The sequence below is a fragment of the Leptosomus discolor genome, chromosome 1 (assembly GCF_034619465.1).
Source record: "Leptosomus discolor isolate bLepDis1 chromosome 1, bLepDis1.hap2, whole genome shotgun sequence".
NCBI classification, from domain to species: domain Eukaryota; kingdom Metazoa; phylum Chordata; class Aves; order Leptosomiformes; family Leptosomidae; genus Leptosomus; species Leptosomus discolor.
The window spans coordinates 11,808,506-11,825,843 of record NC_141391.1 but is presented as its reverse complement, the minus strand read 5'-3'; the positions used below and the strand labels follow the sequence as shown (position 1 = coordinate 11,825,843).

At 40.5% G+C, this 17,338-nt stretch overlaps 1 protein-coding gene and 2 non-coding genes across 4 annotated transcripts in view; 1 reads left to right on the top strand and 2 right to left on the bottom strand.

Moving 5' to 3' along the window:
* Positions 1–130, top strand: LOC147416176 (small nucleolar RNA SNORA25). The gene has a single exon (XR_015184253.1). It is a non-coding gene; the product is annotated as a small nucleolar RNA SNORA25 (small nucleolar RNA).
* A 1,623-nt stretch (positions 131–1,753) lies between these two features.
* Positions 1,754–17,338, bottom strand: part of CEP295 (centrosomal protein 295) — a 42,162-nt gene continuing 26,577 nt past the window's right edge. For both annotated transcript variants that reach the window (XM_086481721.1, XM_086481722.1), the window contains 12 exons: positions 13,581–13,687; positions 11,953–12,091; positions 10,221–10,454; positions 8,719–8,873; positions 8,319–8,481; positions 7,372–8,012; positions 6,457–6,630; positions 5,277–5,394; positions 4,285–4,488; positions 3,624–3,732; positions 2,996–3,095; positions 1,754–2,119 (listed from right to left, as the gene is read on the bottom strand). In XM_086481721.1, the coding sequence (XP_086337847.1) occupies positions 2,072–2,119; positions 2,996–3,095; positions 3,624–3,732; positions 4,285–4,488; positions 5,277–5,394; positions 6,457–6,630; positions 7,372–8,012; positions 8,319–8,481; positions 8,719–8,873; positions 10,221–10,454; positions 11,953–12,091; positions 13,581–13,687 (2,192 nt within the window). In that variant the 3' untranslated portion in view covers positions 1,754–2,071. The remainder of the gene's footprint in view (positions 2,120–2,995; positions 3,096–3,623; positions 3,733–4,284; positions 4,489–5,276; positions 5,395–6,456; positions 6,631–7,371; positions 8,013–8,318; positions 8,482–8,718; positions 8,874–10,220; positions 10,455–11,952; positions 12,092–13,580; positions 13,688–17,338) is intronic.
* Positions 12,343–12,426, bottom strand: LOC147416175 (small nucleolar RNA U2-19). Its single transcript, XR_015184256.1, has one exon. It is a non-coding gene; the product is annotated as a small nucleolar RNA U2-19 (small nucleolar RNA).

Genomic DNA, 17,338 nt, shown 5'->3' with positions numbered 1-17,338 from the left:
AGGTCACTTCAAAGAGGGTTTGCATGGCTGAAAAACCAGCAGCTCTTAACGCGGTGACCACATAGAGAAATCCTCTGCAGGATGCCGTGGACACTTGATGTGTGCTATGGTCTATTTATGAGGAGACACACCTTAGGGAGCAAGGCCTCCGGGAGTGAATAAGAGTGTTTTTGAGATGTAGGGAGGAGGCTGCTGAGGCTGCTCAGTTTCCTTCTGAAACCAGTTGGCTTTTGCAGCAAGTGAAGCTGGAGAACAGCATGTTGATAGAGTTGTGGCACGAGCAGTCCTGTAACTTAATTGTTGCTCCCTTTTCCCTTGGCCATATGATACAGTCCTAGAGCTGGGTGGAAGGCTTTGAGGGGGGTAATTCTGGAGTAGCCAGGTGAGGGAGGAAGTAGAGGGTGGGAATGCGATGGGCACTTCCACTTGGGGAGCTGGCATTGGGAATCATGCTTTGCCCCTTAATACTTAAGGAGGGTGTTCCCTGTGTTACTACTTTTATACCTGCACCACATCCTGAAACTACACTGCCTCAGACCAGGGGAAGCCATGTTATGCTAAGTGTGAGGAAGATAAGTGGCTTTTCTTTTGAAAAAGTGTGCTAAGAGATGTTTTTACTCTCTCAGGTCTTGGTGATGATGCTGCTAAGAACTGCACTGCTCTTCCAAACAGAGAAAGAACTTTACCTAGAGTGTTTATTGCAGGAATTTGGAATTAAACATTCATTCTAACTTCTGTTACTGCTTTGTAAATTAGTGCAATGTGTTTGTAAACCAGTTGTTGCTCACTAAATTGTTGCCCTTATCCTTCCACTTGTAACTTGCCTATTATGTCCTCAGCTCAAGTGCCCATCCTAAGTGCCTGCTTGGTGTTGCAGAAGGGCTACTGAAGTGGAGTGTATGGAGTTGTAATTTGACTGGAAAAGGCTTTATCAGCTGTTTTCTCTTACTTCCCTGTTGCTGAACTCCACTGTACTAAAGCTCAGGAGAGGCATTTATTCTGTACAGAATGTCACAGCATTTAAATACAACTGATGTCTGAAAGCTGCAGCCTTGTCTTCCTGTTGCTGTTCTGTAAGCAAATGGCAGGGGGTGTGAATAAATCATGGCCAAGATCACCTGCAGCTTGCTGGTAGCAAAGTGTGGGCTCATTCTTTATGGTCCCCAGGGAAGAGAACAAGCATCTTCATGCACAAGAGCCTGGACAGCCCTTGCAGAGCCACTGGGGTGAAGATGAGGGAGATTATGCCTTCAATACCTCAGCTTTGCATTGCAAAAAGCCTCCACCTCACTCAACTCTCTAGAATGACAAGCTGGGTTTGTCTTAGGCTCTTTACTGGGGGTGGGGGGAGAGTAACATACTACTTCAGTCCATCTAACTGCACCATGGAATAAACAAAAAAAAACAGTGAAAACAAGCCTGAACTGTAGTTAATTACTCAAAAAAATAAGCTTTCTAAGACTTTGCTGCATTTTAAACAGGACCAGATCTAATGACATGGCCCTGACATTCCCCCTGCTGCTGACCACACTCAGTGTTCCAGCAAAAGCTGGGTTTTGAATCTGTCCTGATGCTGTAATTACTCTGGATAGAAAAACTACAGTTGGAATGTAAGGTTAAGGGTTTCATGCTCTTCCTCCCTTTAGATGCTTTAAGCTGTACCTTTTAACTGCAGGAATCCCCACTTCCTGATGTTACATCACACTGTGCATAGATCAGATAATTTCATCTTGACAGAATAAAATGCCTTGCATCCTGAGAATTCAAGTAGTCTTAAAAAGAAGCTTTATTTGAAAATGTTTTATACACATATTACAGAAGTTAGTGTGAGGTCCCTGTAGCACATGTGAAGAAAGGCTTTTCACAATGTCAGGAGGCAAACCCTTTTAAAGCAGTGGTTAATCTGCTCAGTAAAAAATGAGGTTTGTTTACTTACAGTTTTCCTACAGCTTAAAGCTGTGGGTTTCAATGTCTCCACAATTAACTTAACGAAGCCTGCATTACTCAGTGGTCTCTTGGATTGTATCAGTACAGACAGCAGTGTTCCTTGCTCCTTGAAGTCTTCTGCCCATCACGGTGCTTTCCAAGTCTTCTTGGCTCGTAGTTTTTCCAGCATTTTCTGCAAATAAAACAAAGAGACTACAGTTCTGTAGCTTAAAAGTGACTGTACTAAAACCAGTGTAGTTAGGTGGGCACAACTGGGACACAGTGTAACCTGGGCATCGGTAACGGACAGTAAGTCAGGGCAATGGGTTCAGTTACTGCTACTGCTCCAAAAAGCCTGCAGATGTCAGGGCGAAGGTGTGCTCATGTCTCTTAACCATCTATTAATTATGGCATCTGTAAAACAATACAAGAGCAGCAGCACTTTATTCCACCACAACAGCACTGAGGTGGTCAGTGCTAAAGACAGGAGGTGAGCCTGGAGCCCCAGCCTGTCAGGATTACCAAGCATTCCCTTCCCGTTGTCCAAGGCCCAGCCAGGGCCAGGGAGAACTGACAGCTAGAGCCCTTGGGTTCAGCCCCCTCTTCCAGAGCAACAGCGGGCAAACCCAGACAAGATTCTTGCAACCTGACGTTCAGGGGCACTCACCTAGGCAGAATCTTAAGCCACCTGGAGTAGCCAAAGCAGCCAAACCCCAAACTGCCTTATGGCAAGTCAGCCAAGTTTGGACGACTGACAAACCCGGCCACTCCTCTGCCAAGTGGGCTTTCTAGCAGCTGGAGTCCCCAACGGCCTTTTTGCTCAACCTCAAGTCACCAGAAAACTTCAGCCTGAGGCAGACAGACACGCTTTTTAGAGAAGATTTCAACTCATAGTGTTGACAAGGAAATTCTGAAGTGGGATACACCAGCAGCATTAGAATCCAGGCTGGTTTGATGGTCTGTTTCAATTGCACTCACACCACAGAACTGTGTCTTAATTAGTCTGCTTCGAAGCTCAGTGAAATCATGAGAACCGACCAGGCAGGACAACATCTTAGCAGGCTATTACCTTTTGAAACTCTTTGGCCTTTTCTCTGTTTTTAGTGTAAGTTTCTTGCCTTGTTTTTTCTTCCTTTCTCATTTTTACTTCTGCAAGTTGATTATAAAGTCTGTCAAAACAGTAGGAAAAAAAAATTGTGTCGTCAAGATGAAAGTGGCAAAGCTGGAATAAATTAACAAGATTAAGGGTTTACAGGTCTCAACTGCTTAGAAATTAAGAAAGGAAATGTTGACTCAGCTTTCCACTAATCTTCAAATTCCTCTTCAGCTGCATCAAACCAACACCCCGTTCAGGAGCTGTACTTGCTGCATGTCACCATTACCAAGTGCCCAAGTGTGGCTGTGAACTTTGCTTCAAATTCAGTCTAGTGCCATGCACTGACTGGCACAGCTGCCTCCACAGGACAGGAGCAGGCTGCCCGTCCTGTTTCCTACCGCCAGCTGTCCAAGGGAATTCCCCACAGGTACCTGTATCACACACACTTGGCTCCTCTCTCCCAGCTGTTTCCTGGTAAGCAGCATTGGGTCCAACTGGAAGATCACAGACTGCTCTGACCAGTAGCTTTCAAGAGACACAGATGAGCTACTCCCGTTTTGTTTTTTAACCCAAACTTCTCCCACTTGTGTTCCTGCAATACCTTGAAGTACGCTGGTGCATTTCAATTTCTCCAGACTTCCTGTCCTCTGGAGAAGACACTTTCACTTCTCCTACTTTCTTCAACTGATTGGCAACTGCACCTTTTTTTCCTAAAAAAAAAGAAAGGAAAAAAAAAAAAGACAAACATAAATTTAAATCTCTAGTCCTGCTAACTCGAGAGCATGAGAGGTTTTCAAACAGTTTTAAAAAAGAAATCAGCTAGCAGAATGGACACGATGGAGATGACATCTTGTGTTAAAAGTGAATCTTCACAGTCTCACTCATCAGGCAGCTCCCTGCACTCGAAGCAGCCGTGCTTCTCCGCAGCCGGCTCCCAGCTCCCCACCAACAGCCATTCGATGCATCAGTTCGCTCAATAGGGTTGTTCTTTGATAAACAACTATTACTTGCAGAGAGACTTTACGACTGAAAATGTGTGGGCAGAGCGTGAAAATACAAAGAGGACCCACAAGGGCCTTTACAGCACCAGAGACAGCCAGACAGTGGCGGGGGGGGAAGCTCCCTGCATCCCTGAGAAACCAAATGAAAGAACATCCCAGTCTGCAAGAGCAAAGATGCAACAAATGTGAAATCTATTCTTTGATATAAAACAGCAACCAAAAGGGTACCTAATGCTATGTCTTGTCCCCACATAAACCTACCAGAGATAAGGCAAGACTCCTTTTGCCTGCCTAACTTCTCAGACTTTCCTCTTTGAAACTGTCTGGCTTCTGGCTTTTCACTTTCTTTCTCTCTATTTTTTATTTCTTCTACTCTTTTCAGAGATTTCTGGATGAAGTTCTTCTTTCTTTTTAAAAAAGATTCTTGCAAACTTCCAGGTGTAGCTGCAAACTCCAGCAGCATCACTGTGAAAGAACATGAAAAGTCTGAACATTTCTCACTTTCAGTAACGAGCAGTATCACCTCTAGCAAGCCATGCATTTCAGTGTGTTTCTCCTCAAATGCTGAGCTCTACTTTTATGAATCACACCAGGAGAATGACGATGTGAATGTGGAGTAATTTCACAAAACCAGCAGCAGTTCAGACCTACGGAATCCAATAACTGTAAGCAGGTCTGCCACAACAAATTCTGTCATAAATACTGCATCAAAAGCACCTTGATGCCTCAAAACATATCAAAGACCTAGGAAGTCCCTAACACGGTTAAGTTCTGTCAATTCCTGTCTTTCATGTTACTGCTGTTCATCTTGGACAAAAAAACATGTCAATATTTTACTGATGTTCTACACTATCATCAGAAAAAAAAAAGACATTTTTTGGCTATGGAGCTTGGGGACTAACAGGAAATAAAAAACACAAGCAAAGGTGCATAAACTATATGGCAACAAACCACAAACCACCACAGAATTCTTAAAAATTAAATAGTTACCGAGTAAAAAAAGTGTATTGTAGATACCATGAATTTCATGAAAAGCAGGCTGGCATGGCAGGAGACAAGTCAATACTTCCTTGCCAGTAAGACGCATATTAAACCTGAGTCAAATGCACTACAAACCAAGCCTGAAGAGCAAGACACACTTGCCTAAGTAAAAAGCTCTATTTTTTCCCAAGGAGAGGTGTATGTTATTGATGATTTTAACGCTATAAGTTAAGACTTTCTCAACTTCAGTACGTTGAAGTTATGTGAATTACCTGCAGTTTGATGTGATGGAAAGTGACTGTCATTGGGGCTCTGGGCTTTGGAAGAACTGTCAGGCCTCACCAACACTGAATAATCCGCATCTGGAACTAGTGGGAAAAATGCTTGCTCCTGTTTCAAAAGGAATCAGTGATTTGGAATGCTTAAAATAGACCACAAATTTGAGTGAAGTGGTCGTACTGTACCATAGACCTGATGCAAAGACAAGACATACTCTTTTGCCTTAGCGAGTATTAAAAAGCTACTTTCTAAAAACATTTTAAAACTGTAAAGCAATGTATTAAAGACCCTTTGCCCAACAAATTTCATTTGCTTGTCCTTAATACAGGGCTGCATCATTTCACACCAACAGATGCGTTTCTTTCCTCCTGTTCTCGCTAGTTCTCCCCCATCACCCTCACTGCTGTCTCCTTCCCCCATCCCCAGCTGGAAGGCAACACCCACAGAAGCGCAGCCTTCAGCCACCCCACCCACATCTCCATTACTTTATAAAGACCCATCCTTCAGCACTTTTAGGATCTTCTCTAGATTCCTCCTGCAATTGAAGCATGATTTCACCTGTTCATCTGACACACAGAACTTGGTTCTACATTACTGCTGGAGCACCCAACCTGTTTTCTCACTACAAACCAGTCCCTCTACAGTTTATGGCCTTTGCTGCCTGTAAGCAAACAGCAGAAAGCATACCTCAGGCAAGTCAAGCATGGCAGTATGACGAGCTGATCATATTTTCTCCATAAACCTCACACTGCTGTGTGGGCCAGTGCAGCTCCACCCACTAGGTAGGGGGATTTTTCCTTTTCTTCCTGTTCAGTTTGTAGGTTTTGTTTTGTCCCACCCCCTCCTCTCATTCAACTCTTCAACTAACAGGATACAATTTAGTTTTGCAGGCACCAGCAAGATGGTTCTGCTTTTCAGCAGCAGAAGTCCTTCCAAACTCTGCCTACACCGGTAAGACAAGGTAGTGACATTAAGGAATAGCCCAAATTTAAGTTGTTATATCTGTCCCTTAAACGTCACATCAAAACAAGATGATCCAAGCACTTGCTAAGCTCAGACAACCCTAACGTTCTCCTGTTTTGCCACAGTGGATTAACTGCTACAGTGGGGCCTCTCCTTATTATGATTAAGACCAAATTAAAATCAGAATTACATCAGATAACAAAGACTCACCTCAGTAAAAACACTGAATTCAGACTGATCCACACGTGCTGGGTTATTGATTTTATTCTCCTTATTTTTCTCTTGGTTAGTACATTCAATGTCTGATTCTGCAATACTGATGTCGTTTGAGCTTATCAGAGTGAGTTCAGGTTCTTCCATAATACCACGCCCTGACTCAGTCTCCTAGAAAATAAATTACACAGGACATCAGTAGTAGTAATAATAATAATAAAATCAGTGCTTCCAGGAATTATAACAGCTGTTATCAGAAAGAGGAGGCTCATTCATGTGGAAGAAAGAAAATCTGCCCCCAAGCAATAAATGAAATACAGAAAGGGCACTTTGCCTGGGGTATTGATGTATGGAAACCCTGGAAGTTCAGTCCAATACAAAGTATTTTATACAGTGCTAAAAATCCCCCAAATAACCCAAAGCAACGAAACGACAACAAAGACTCCACCTCTCATCCACTCCCCTCAAGTTTACATTACTTCATTCTAAGGCAGACTTTTTTTTTAAAAAAAAAAAGCTACATCAAAGCTATTTCCTTAAGTTTGCTTATACTTAAAATTATTTACTTCCTTCACGTTTCTAAAGGGGGCTAGGGGCTGTTCAGCTAACTAACCGTGCCATGCAGCGCAGATGCATACGCTGCACCAACTGATGCTAGAGAAGAAGATGCAACAGAGATGCTATAGTTCCTCCGCAGTCATTGCAACTCCAGCTCATTTTAGCTACTGCTAATTATTTCAGTGCTATGATCTGAAAGGAGTAGGGCAGAATTCCAGGAAACATGCAAGTCTTGAATTCAAATCCTAAAAATCAACATCTGCCAAGCTTTCAGGTATTAAAGGTCTAAAATAACTTGGTGCAACAACAGAAAAGCCTGCACAAATTACTGCTTTTGGAATCTGTTTTACTCACCCAGACTGGAATAAGACACGAGCTTCTGGGCACAGAAGTAGAATGTTTTTCATGTCTTTCCAGGAAAGAACCATTCTGTTGTACCACAGCCTGTGAACAGATGCCTGAGTCTTCCAAGTTGGCTTCTCTGGCAACCCTCAAAGATTTTTGTCCTTCTGGAAAGCCTTCATCTGGCTCCTTCACATTTGTATCGCAGTGAGAATCCAGCTCCACAGCTTTATTTGCTTCATGTACATGAAATGATTTTTCAGGAAGCTTCACATACTCCTTATCAAATGCCTCCACAGGTAATTTTTCAGAAGACACAGTCTCTTTTAATAAGCCTTGAGGGAAAGTTTCGCCCACTGTGACTGGTGTGGTATTTAGCTGACAAAACAATTTTTGCTCTTCCAGTGGATTCAGACTTTTGTTTCGCAGATCTTCCATTGAACACTGGAGATTAATACATTCTGTCTTTCTTGCCAGTTCTTCGTATTCTCTGGGAGATGAAATACAGTTCTCATCGCCCCATTTGTTAGTTCCAGGGGTTTGTTCAAAAGATCTCTGTAACATAGCGTTAAGGTCCACTAGCCGGTCAGCACTCTGACAGTGATCGCTCAGGGTAGATTCTAATTGCAGTGGGTGAAAAGATTCTTCAGAGCCTGTTTCAAAAATTATCCAAAGTCAAAATTCTAGCTAGCACAACAGCATTGCAACTTTAAAAAGTCCCTCCACAATGAGACTTTTCAGTAAGGTATAATGAGAAGTCTAGTAAATAGGAAGAAAGGTGGTGGTGAAGACAGTGTGTGAGAGCAGCAGCAGACTTAAGACATTTCAAAGTAAGGCTGATAGAGTAAGTGAGGAGTGAGTTCCCAGTTTCAAACCAGCAAACCCACCTTAAGGGCTGGTATTCACATACTGGCAATAGGTTGATGTTGAAAGCATTTATCTGACTATACTGTACGTACCTGGAGTAACATTTTCTTTAATAGACTCTTTTTCTGATCTAATGTTGCTTGGCCCTTTTGTTTCAAGGCTAGAAGGCAGACTGCTGCTTTGGACATTCAAACTGGAGTTTCCCACTTCTAGAAACGTAGACATGTCTTGATTTTTTGTTGAAAGTTTTGAAGTCTAGTGTCAGAAAAAATAATAATCTTAATTTAAGATTAATTTTCTCAGAAATACGAAGGATAAAAAATTAAAGGCAGTATTTTAGATCACATTTTTGCTACAACCAGCAAAAACACTTCCAGTTCTAAGTATGTCAAAAACTATTATTGTGTTTCTTCTAAATAGACAGTATAGGGATTTACATCTTACAAAAATCTTAAGCCAAAGTATTTCGCTCCATCAGTTTTTCTGTAGTACCTTGCTAAATTCTCTGCTGTCTTGTGGAATTCTGTATTGAGAACAGGATGATGAAGTATCAGAGTCAAGACTTGGTTCCAAAGGCTGAAAGACCTGGTAATGGAAGTTCGGAAAAGGTCTCTCCATTTCAGGAAAATCAAGTTCAGCTGCTAGAGCTATTTAAAAAAAAAAAGATTTTAAAAACAAACAAACAAAACCCCAAACCAACCCCCCCCCTCATAAAAACAACAGACATATCACACCGTACTTCTATATGCAGTAAATAAAGCCTACAGAAATCTGCACGTAAAATATTCGCTTGTAAAGAAAAAAAAAATCTTTACGACGTCCAATTCTGTCACTCTGATACAATGCAGGTACAAAAAGCAGCAAGGAAGTGCTACTCTGATGCAATTTTTTTTTCTCTAATGCAAAGCTGAAGTCCATAAACTCTCTGTTCAGCACTTGCAAGACTCCACCAGAAGTAGCATGGGCGTCCCAGTACAAAACACACAGTGACCCAGTGGAGCAAGTCCAATGAAGAGCCACAAGGATGATAAAGGAAGGATGAAGCACTTGCTGTCCAGAGAGAAGCAAAAAACCCAAGTTGGTTCAGTACTAAGAAAAGACTTGGGGGCATGAGGGAAGGGGCACAGAAATCTCTGCTGTCTACTACACTGTAAGACAGCCTAGAGAAGATGCAGTCAGGCTTCTTCAGCATTGCTCAGTGAAAGAAAAGGAGATAATGGACAGAAGATGGAACACAGGAAATTCTGGTTGGATACAATTAAAAAAAAAAAGAGAAGAAAAGAAGGAAGTTGTTAAAATGTTGCCCAGGGGTGTGTGATATCTCTGCTTGGAGACACTCAGAACTTGCCAGAACAAGGCCTTAAGCAACCTGGTCTAAGCTGGCTCTGCTGTGAGCAGGGAGGAGAATTTGGATCATATAATCAGAAGTCCTTCCCAGTCTAGATTAATCTGTAATTTTATAATTGTAGATTTCAAGCATCCCAGAAGGAAGTGGTTCAAATTAAAATACTGGGATTATTTTCATGATAGCTAATAAAGATGTTCTTATTTTCATGAATAGTTTCATTTTTCTAGAGAGCACAGAACTCCCACCAGGCTGTTAATCAGTGTTGCATCAACTATGTGACCGTTCGTGAATAATAAAATACTATATATTATTGTCTCTATCTTCTTGAAGGGAAAGTTGTGCGTGAACAAGTGATAAAATTGGCACAGATAACAAACAGTCCAGCCACAGTAGCAGGAAGCTGCGCAGAACTAACTACAATCAGACAGATACCTGAGCAGGCTGTCTTTTTTTGCACTACACTATGTGGACATGTACATAAAGCAAAGCATGAAGAACGTTAAAGTTCTCGCATGTAGAATCCTTACTGACTTTAAAGTGTCAGCTGAATATAAATATAGACTAACACATAACATTGAGTAAACTCCTCCCTCCTCATTCTGTACGATAAGAACACAGCACAAAAATGCTTTAAAATGGCAAATACCTTGGAAGCGCATATTGTCCTCTGAGTAAGAGTTCAAGTCTCCAGCACATTTCCCCAAGACCTGCTGTATCTGGCTTCCTTTATAAAGGCACACCTTTCCTTCAGGCAACTGAGTTTCAGATGCTCCAGACAAATTCTCTTGCCTCTGTGGCAAGGTAAAAGGCAGCGAGGAGTTCCAAGGGCAGCTTGCTGTTTCTCTCAAAATCTGGTTTTCCGTACTATCAGAAGACAACCCTGAAATAGTAAGCTAGATGTTCACAGTTTTGCATAGAAACCACTCACTTGAAGTCATCTGAAGAGACACTCCTTAATATCCTGAAACATTCACCAAGAGCTCTGGGGATTTGTTTCTTTAATTGTCTCCTGTCAATGCTCCCACAAATTCAAGTTGATAATATCTAATTAGGTAGTAGTCAGTACAGCTTAGCACTTTTCTAGTATGTAGACTTATGAAATACTGAAACAAAATCAGAAAAAAAACCCCAACTGTTGTTTTATGCTAGCTAGCATATTTTTACTTCCTATCGCACATAAATGTGTGAATCCTTTAACGTGATCCTGAGTATCTTTATGACATCAGGCAGTAGTTTTATTCATGCTTAAACAGAAATTGTCCAACACCAACACAAGAAATCTGAGGGAATCGAGGAAACAAAAATCGCGTTCCTAGTTAGCACACCAACCCCTCTGTCCACACACTTACAGAACTGCTCAAAGCTACCAGAACAGGTCATTATTAAGCACCGAGTGTACAGTGAAAACACAGCTAGACTTGAAAAATTTATTCATGTAGAGTAACCAAAACCTTTGGTATTTTTCTTCAACTAAAAAACAACAGAAAAGAAAAGCTACAAACAAATGATCTTAGAATTTGCTTTAGCTTTCTTCCCTCAATAAAACACAGATTTGTCACATGAGTTATGGAGATTATTACTCAAAATAACACCAGGTTAGAACATCAGAGTTAAAACGAGCCACTGAAATCTCAGGCTGTAAAAACTGTAGTCTCTATAAACGTGGAATAACTTACATACACATATCGTTGTTTACGAGATCAGATATGTGCCAGGCCAACACAATATTAAGCCTTAAAGTAAATAAATCCACAGGTCGCTATCTAACCACTTTCAAATTCACAAGTGATAATATCAGTATAGAGGAACAACTATGTATTTATTATAAATGAATTATTTTTATGAAAAGCTAACAAGATCAAGAGGTAGACTGCAAGCAAAAAAGGATATGAACACCTATTTCCCAGAAAACTACTAAAAGTCAATACAGCATTCAAATGACATTTTCACAAATAAGTTATTAAGAATTACTATGGTGACAAGCAGATATTGGAACAATTCTCTTTAACAGCAAGACAACAATCACAGCTCTGTAACGATCTATGATACATATTGATCAGAAAATTTTTATAGTATATCATTTGGGGATCAGGCTTTTTAAAAAAATTTTGCCACTTCAAAACTGCTAGTGTTAGTTGCTTAATAAAACTCAAAATACCCTTTACCAAAGCAGATGTGTTATAAGGTTAATTATAAAAGTAAAAAAAAAAAAATGAGCGCATAATAAAACTCTAGTCACACTCAACTGTTAGACATATTATTCATTCCTAAGTGACGTTCCACATTAGCCTCTTTCAGTAAGTTAGACCCATTCTGCTGTAAAACAAAGAGAACACACAATTTTCCTTTGTGAACAACAACAAAAACCAAACGCTTACCAGTGTCAACAGGGCTTACATCCAACGTTTCACTAGTCAAAAAGCTTCCAGTGGAAACTGTTGAAGATAAATCACAGGATATTCCTCGCATGAAAGCCTCTGAACCCAAGTTGGTGGATACGACTTTACAAAGTGCTTCCTAGGACGAAACAACACCCCTATTACCGTGTATTTGGGTATCTGTAACTAAAGCTTTAAAACCACACATTTTATTCTGAGCTCAGTTCAAGTGTAGAAGCCTTCATGCTTCGCACAGTCAGGCAAGTACAGATTCATCACTGCTCAGTACAAAACATTCACACCCCATGTCCCAGACACATCGCTCCCCAACAGCCACCTCCCCTCCCCTCCCCTCCACACACACACACACACACACTCACTTATAAAGCCTCTCAGAACTGCATACAAATCATGACACCTGGAAGATTATTTTATCTTCTGGTGGTCAGATTTGGCTATTTCTCATCACAGACCCACTTCAGTACAATTGTAGATCTCAGAGGAACACATATACAATACATAGAAAAACTCAGGAACTTTACAAGTACTTGCAATACTGAGCCTTTTGTATACAGGAAGCTGACATAAATATTTAATTCTATGAAATTAAAGTAAAAATACACAAAATATCCTAAAATATTATCTTCCTTAATTTTGAGGTAAGCCCTACAAAGTCACAAAACAGAGAATGAGGGTTCTTGTACTTCCAAATTTTGAAGAATTAGCTGTGACCCTTTCTTCTGAAACTCTGAATTAAAACGTGCATTAAGAAAATAAAAGCAAAAATCTAAGACACCTTCGCCTACATTTTTCATTATATACTACCTTATATAAATATATTTACGTACCCATATAAAACACGTACATTTAAGAGTAATTTTCTATACACATTACACATAGCATTTTTTTAAATACTGCTTTTAACTCCTGACAAAACGACGGGTGAGGGAAAAAGCAGGGGATATAATTGGTGTTGATTTTGGCACAGCTTTTGACAGTGTCTCACAACATTCTTGTATCCCAGTTTGGACATCACAACCTGGATGAATGGACGGCCAGATGGGTAAAAAACTAGCTGGATGATCAGGCTCAGAGGACAGCGATTAAAGGGTTACGCTCTACCTAGAGGCGGGCAACAAGCGGAATACCACAGGGCTCTGTCCTAGGACCTGCCCAGGCAACACCTTTGGCAATGACCCAGAGGAGGTGACACCATACTTTTATCAAGGTCACAGAGGAAACGCTAAGCGGGGAGGACCACCCGATACACTCAGTGGCAGGGCTGACATCTAGGAGGACCTCGTGATGAGGGCCCTACAGGAACAGGACAAAGCTCAGCAGGAGCAAACGCAAAGCCCAGCACCAGTCCGAGGTGGAGCCTGCCTGGGGAGCAGCCCTGTGAAAAAGGCCCAGGAGTCTCTCAGGCAGAGCTGAGCATAAGCCCACGCTGTGCCCTGGCAGCCAAGAGGAACAACAGCTGTTTGAACAGAGCCAGGGCAGGGACTGCCTCGCTTTCCTTGGACCTTGTTATACTGCTGCATCCAGAGCACTGCACCCAGTCTGAGCCCCCCACCGTGAGACAAAGTTTTCGTCAGAAAAGACAGAGTAAGTTACACTGTATGACTAACCGTATTATCAAGTCTGAATGATGGTCCAGAACACGTTGTAACTCTCTCTCCAATTTCAGTAGCAAGAACTGCTGAATCTTGAACCACTTGAGAATCCTGGGACTGGCCTGAACACAAATGCAGTAGAAACAATAAGGAATAGAAAGCAACTTTCTAGTTCATAGTTAGCAATTTTTTTTGGAACACCAGATGGCAGTAGTGCCCTACTGCTGCTGTCCCACTAGTAGGGCACCGATTTTACCCATCCTTACCACTTTCTTCTCACCTACAACATACTTCCTGCTCCACTGTACCACCAATTTAATTGGCAACCAGAGGTTCTCCTTGAACAGCCTTCCTAAAATTTCGAACTATCGTGACTGCTCTCTGCAGAGCATGAAGGAAGAGCCAGAAATTCCTGCTTTGGCTTTCCAGAATGAAATATGGCTTTGCTAGCGTTACTACAATCATTTAATCGGGGTGGGAGTCATCTTTTGCCCTCTACCATTACAATGATTACAAAGACAGATAGACATTCTAAGTAGATCAAAGAAATCCGAAGCGCTGAATTACTTAACTATAGCATGACTACTACCACAGAACTGAATCACCTTTCCCATAATGCTCTTACACTTAAAAATAAGATCAGTATCTGTGCAGAAGTAGTACTGTAGCAGCACCAGAAAATTACAATGACAAGCACCTTCAAAGTCTGGCAATTCTAAGACTGTAAATTAATTGCCAAACAACTCTAAAATAAGTATTCTTATTTCCAGTAATAATTTTCAAGAAAGAAGTGCTGAATATCAAACTGAAATTAAACATTAGAAGTGAAGTACTTATGTTTCCTCCCAATTCTACAAGGGCTGCAAGTGACACGGACATTTTAAATCCCTAGCATTTTTAAGGCTCTACACTTAGGCAGATCTCGTAACACACTGTGAATCCTAACACTAGTTTGTACCTTGTGTAAAGTGAAACTCAATTTCTTACTGGATGTGGAGTCCAGTTGTTCTATTTTTCCTACTATACAAAAAAAGTGGGAGAAGTTTCCTTTGTGAGCCATCAGCAGTGAAGTATCTCTATGATGTGATACTTGTGTCTCCATAAGCGTGAAACATTGAAATTCATTTCAGGGAGGGGGAAATAAAAATAAATCCAAGGTTTCCTACAGTCACTATCATCCAGTACTCTTCCAAGAGAAAGTACAAGATATGAAAGGAAATATATCTAAAATATATTTATTTGGATTAAAAGAGAAGTTAACCATTTAATTCATTCACTATGTTATTACATTAAATGCTAACTGAATGTTCTCAAAATAAAGGGTAAATAAATTCTCAAGTGGCTTCTTTTCCCTGCACACTCACAAATTCTCCAGAAACTTCTAGCAGGCATGATCCTGATCATTTATGACTTTTTGACCAGTAACTGAACAAGGCTGTCGGCAATAGAGTCTGCAAATAACACAAAGTGTGGAAGAACAGTAAAGAAACACAGTAGCACTGCACTGGTAAAAACTACCTCAACCTCCTGCAAAGCTGGGTCTGCAAACAACACTGTCCCAATATAGACAAAATTATAAATCTAAGAACACAGAACACTGGTTTCTGATCCCTTTACTACAAGTACATGACAAAGGCCTTCAGGTTCACAGGAAAGAAAACTTTTAAGGTTTGAGTAGAACAAGGTGGCAACAAGCTCCTTGGCTGGATGTGGCAGTAGTGTGACTGAGTCTATATACACTGCAGATGTCTGCTCTTCTTTGGAGCAGAATATAAGCGACAGAGGATCCAGAAAACGAGCAAGGCTTTGAAAAAAATTCCTTGAAACAGCATGAAAACTGCAATTATATCATCTCTTGATATTTAAACAGCTCCATAGGAAAAACAACCCCACAGTACAAAAGATTTCTAAACTCAAAGTAATACAAAAAGCAGTGGCTAGAAATGGCTGGTGGACATTCAGAAACTGGAAACAGACCATTTATTTTATAATTTGACAAAAAAATTAAATGCTGGAACAAGCTACCAAAGAATTCTCCATTTCCCGATACCTTTACATCACGATTACCTATTTTTCTGAAAGAAATGATTTTATTTTCTAAAGGATATCAGCATGACAGGTAGTAATTTAGGATACATATGAGATGAGATTCAAGCATTTAATATCCTCTTGTATATAAATTCTATGGAGAGCTATGCTACAAATGTTTCATTACTGTACTGTAATAACCTGCATTGTTCTTGTGGTTTTAATGCAAGGGATGAACAGTAGCAATTTCATGCTATAAACTAAGTTATTTAATTAAAAATACAACATGCTCACATCTCATGACTTTATTACATTAATATCCTTAAAAAATATATATAAAAACGTATTTGGTGACTCATAAAGGAGTTTTTTGTTCTTCCCTCCTCCCTCCAAAATAATAGCGCAAGGTTCTTGCTCCTCACAGCTTTCTGACATCAACATGGGACTTTCATGTTCCAGCCTTCTGGCCACCACACTGTGACAAAGAATTTGTATTTAAAAATTTAGTCTGTAATATCCAGACTGCTTGCTTTTTTCTTTTTTTTTTTTAACAGAAATTGCAGTAAAATAGCAGCAATTATTTTAGAGTGCAATTTGAAAGACAAAAGACTTGACAACAAACCACTCAGTTAAGACAATATAAAAACAGGGATTAGTCCAAGTCCAACCATGTAGACATACAAAAAAAAAATTGTACTCCACGCTAGTTTGCTAAATTGGTGATGGATAAGACAATCTGTCACCCTAATGAATTATGAAGCAATATTTGGGATTACTAAAAATAAATTGAAATCTTCGGTTAACTTGGACCACACAAAAAATAATCATGCTTGGAGTGACATCTCTGCATAGGGCAGCAATACACGAAGATAATGACATCTGGAACACTGCTTCAGGGGACTGTTAAAGATGAAGATGTACAAAGAGAGACAAGCCTGTTGATATGTAATGAAGGAGAACAGTGAAGGGGATGTACGTATCAGATCTGGTCACTATTTTCAGGCTGACTTCCTAAGGAAATTAGGTTGATGTCATCAATCTGCCCACCTCATCTGCAGGGTTACTCTGCAATTCCGTATTAACAATTTGCATTCTATTAGGCCATTTTAACTGAATTAAGAAGAATAAATATTAAGTGTCCAAAGTTCCTAACTCATCTTGTCATACATCTGTGGCATGGTAAGAGAGCACAACGCGAATCTTAGCCTCACTGGTGGCACCTACTGCAACATCGCTTTAACAGTCACGTGTCATCTCTGGCTGCCAACCAGCGGATCAGTTGCTGTAGCACTTGTAACCACTCGGTGGTGAGCACGGGCATCCATCCTCCCCTGATCAGAAGCAGTCCGTTTTACACTCAGACATGTCTGCCTCTAAATTTGAGAGGGTTAAACTTGTTTCTCTTCTTGTAATAACTGCGGCAAAGAAATACAGCTAATTATAGAAATAAATACAAAAGCCTGTCACCCAAGGACAAGTCTCATATCAATGGAAACTCATCTTTGTTGATAAAGTACCCAAGCAGATCTACCAAGTTTATCTTTTTAAGAACCTGTATAACTTTTATCTTTTTATCTTTAATGCTTTATTTGGAAAAAGCACATGAGCAGGGATTAATGGGATTTGTGCACATCTAGTGGTTCTGTCATCACGAAAGCAGTACGACTCTAAAGTTGTAAAGCTTTACATATTCGATCGAAGGAAGAAACTACCAAGAACATAACCTCAAAGAATAAGGTCAAAGA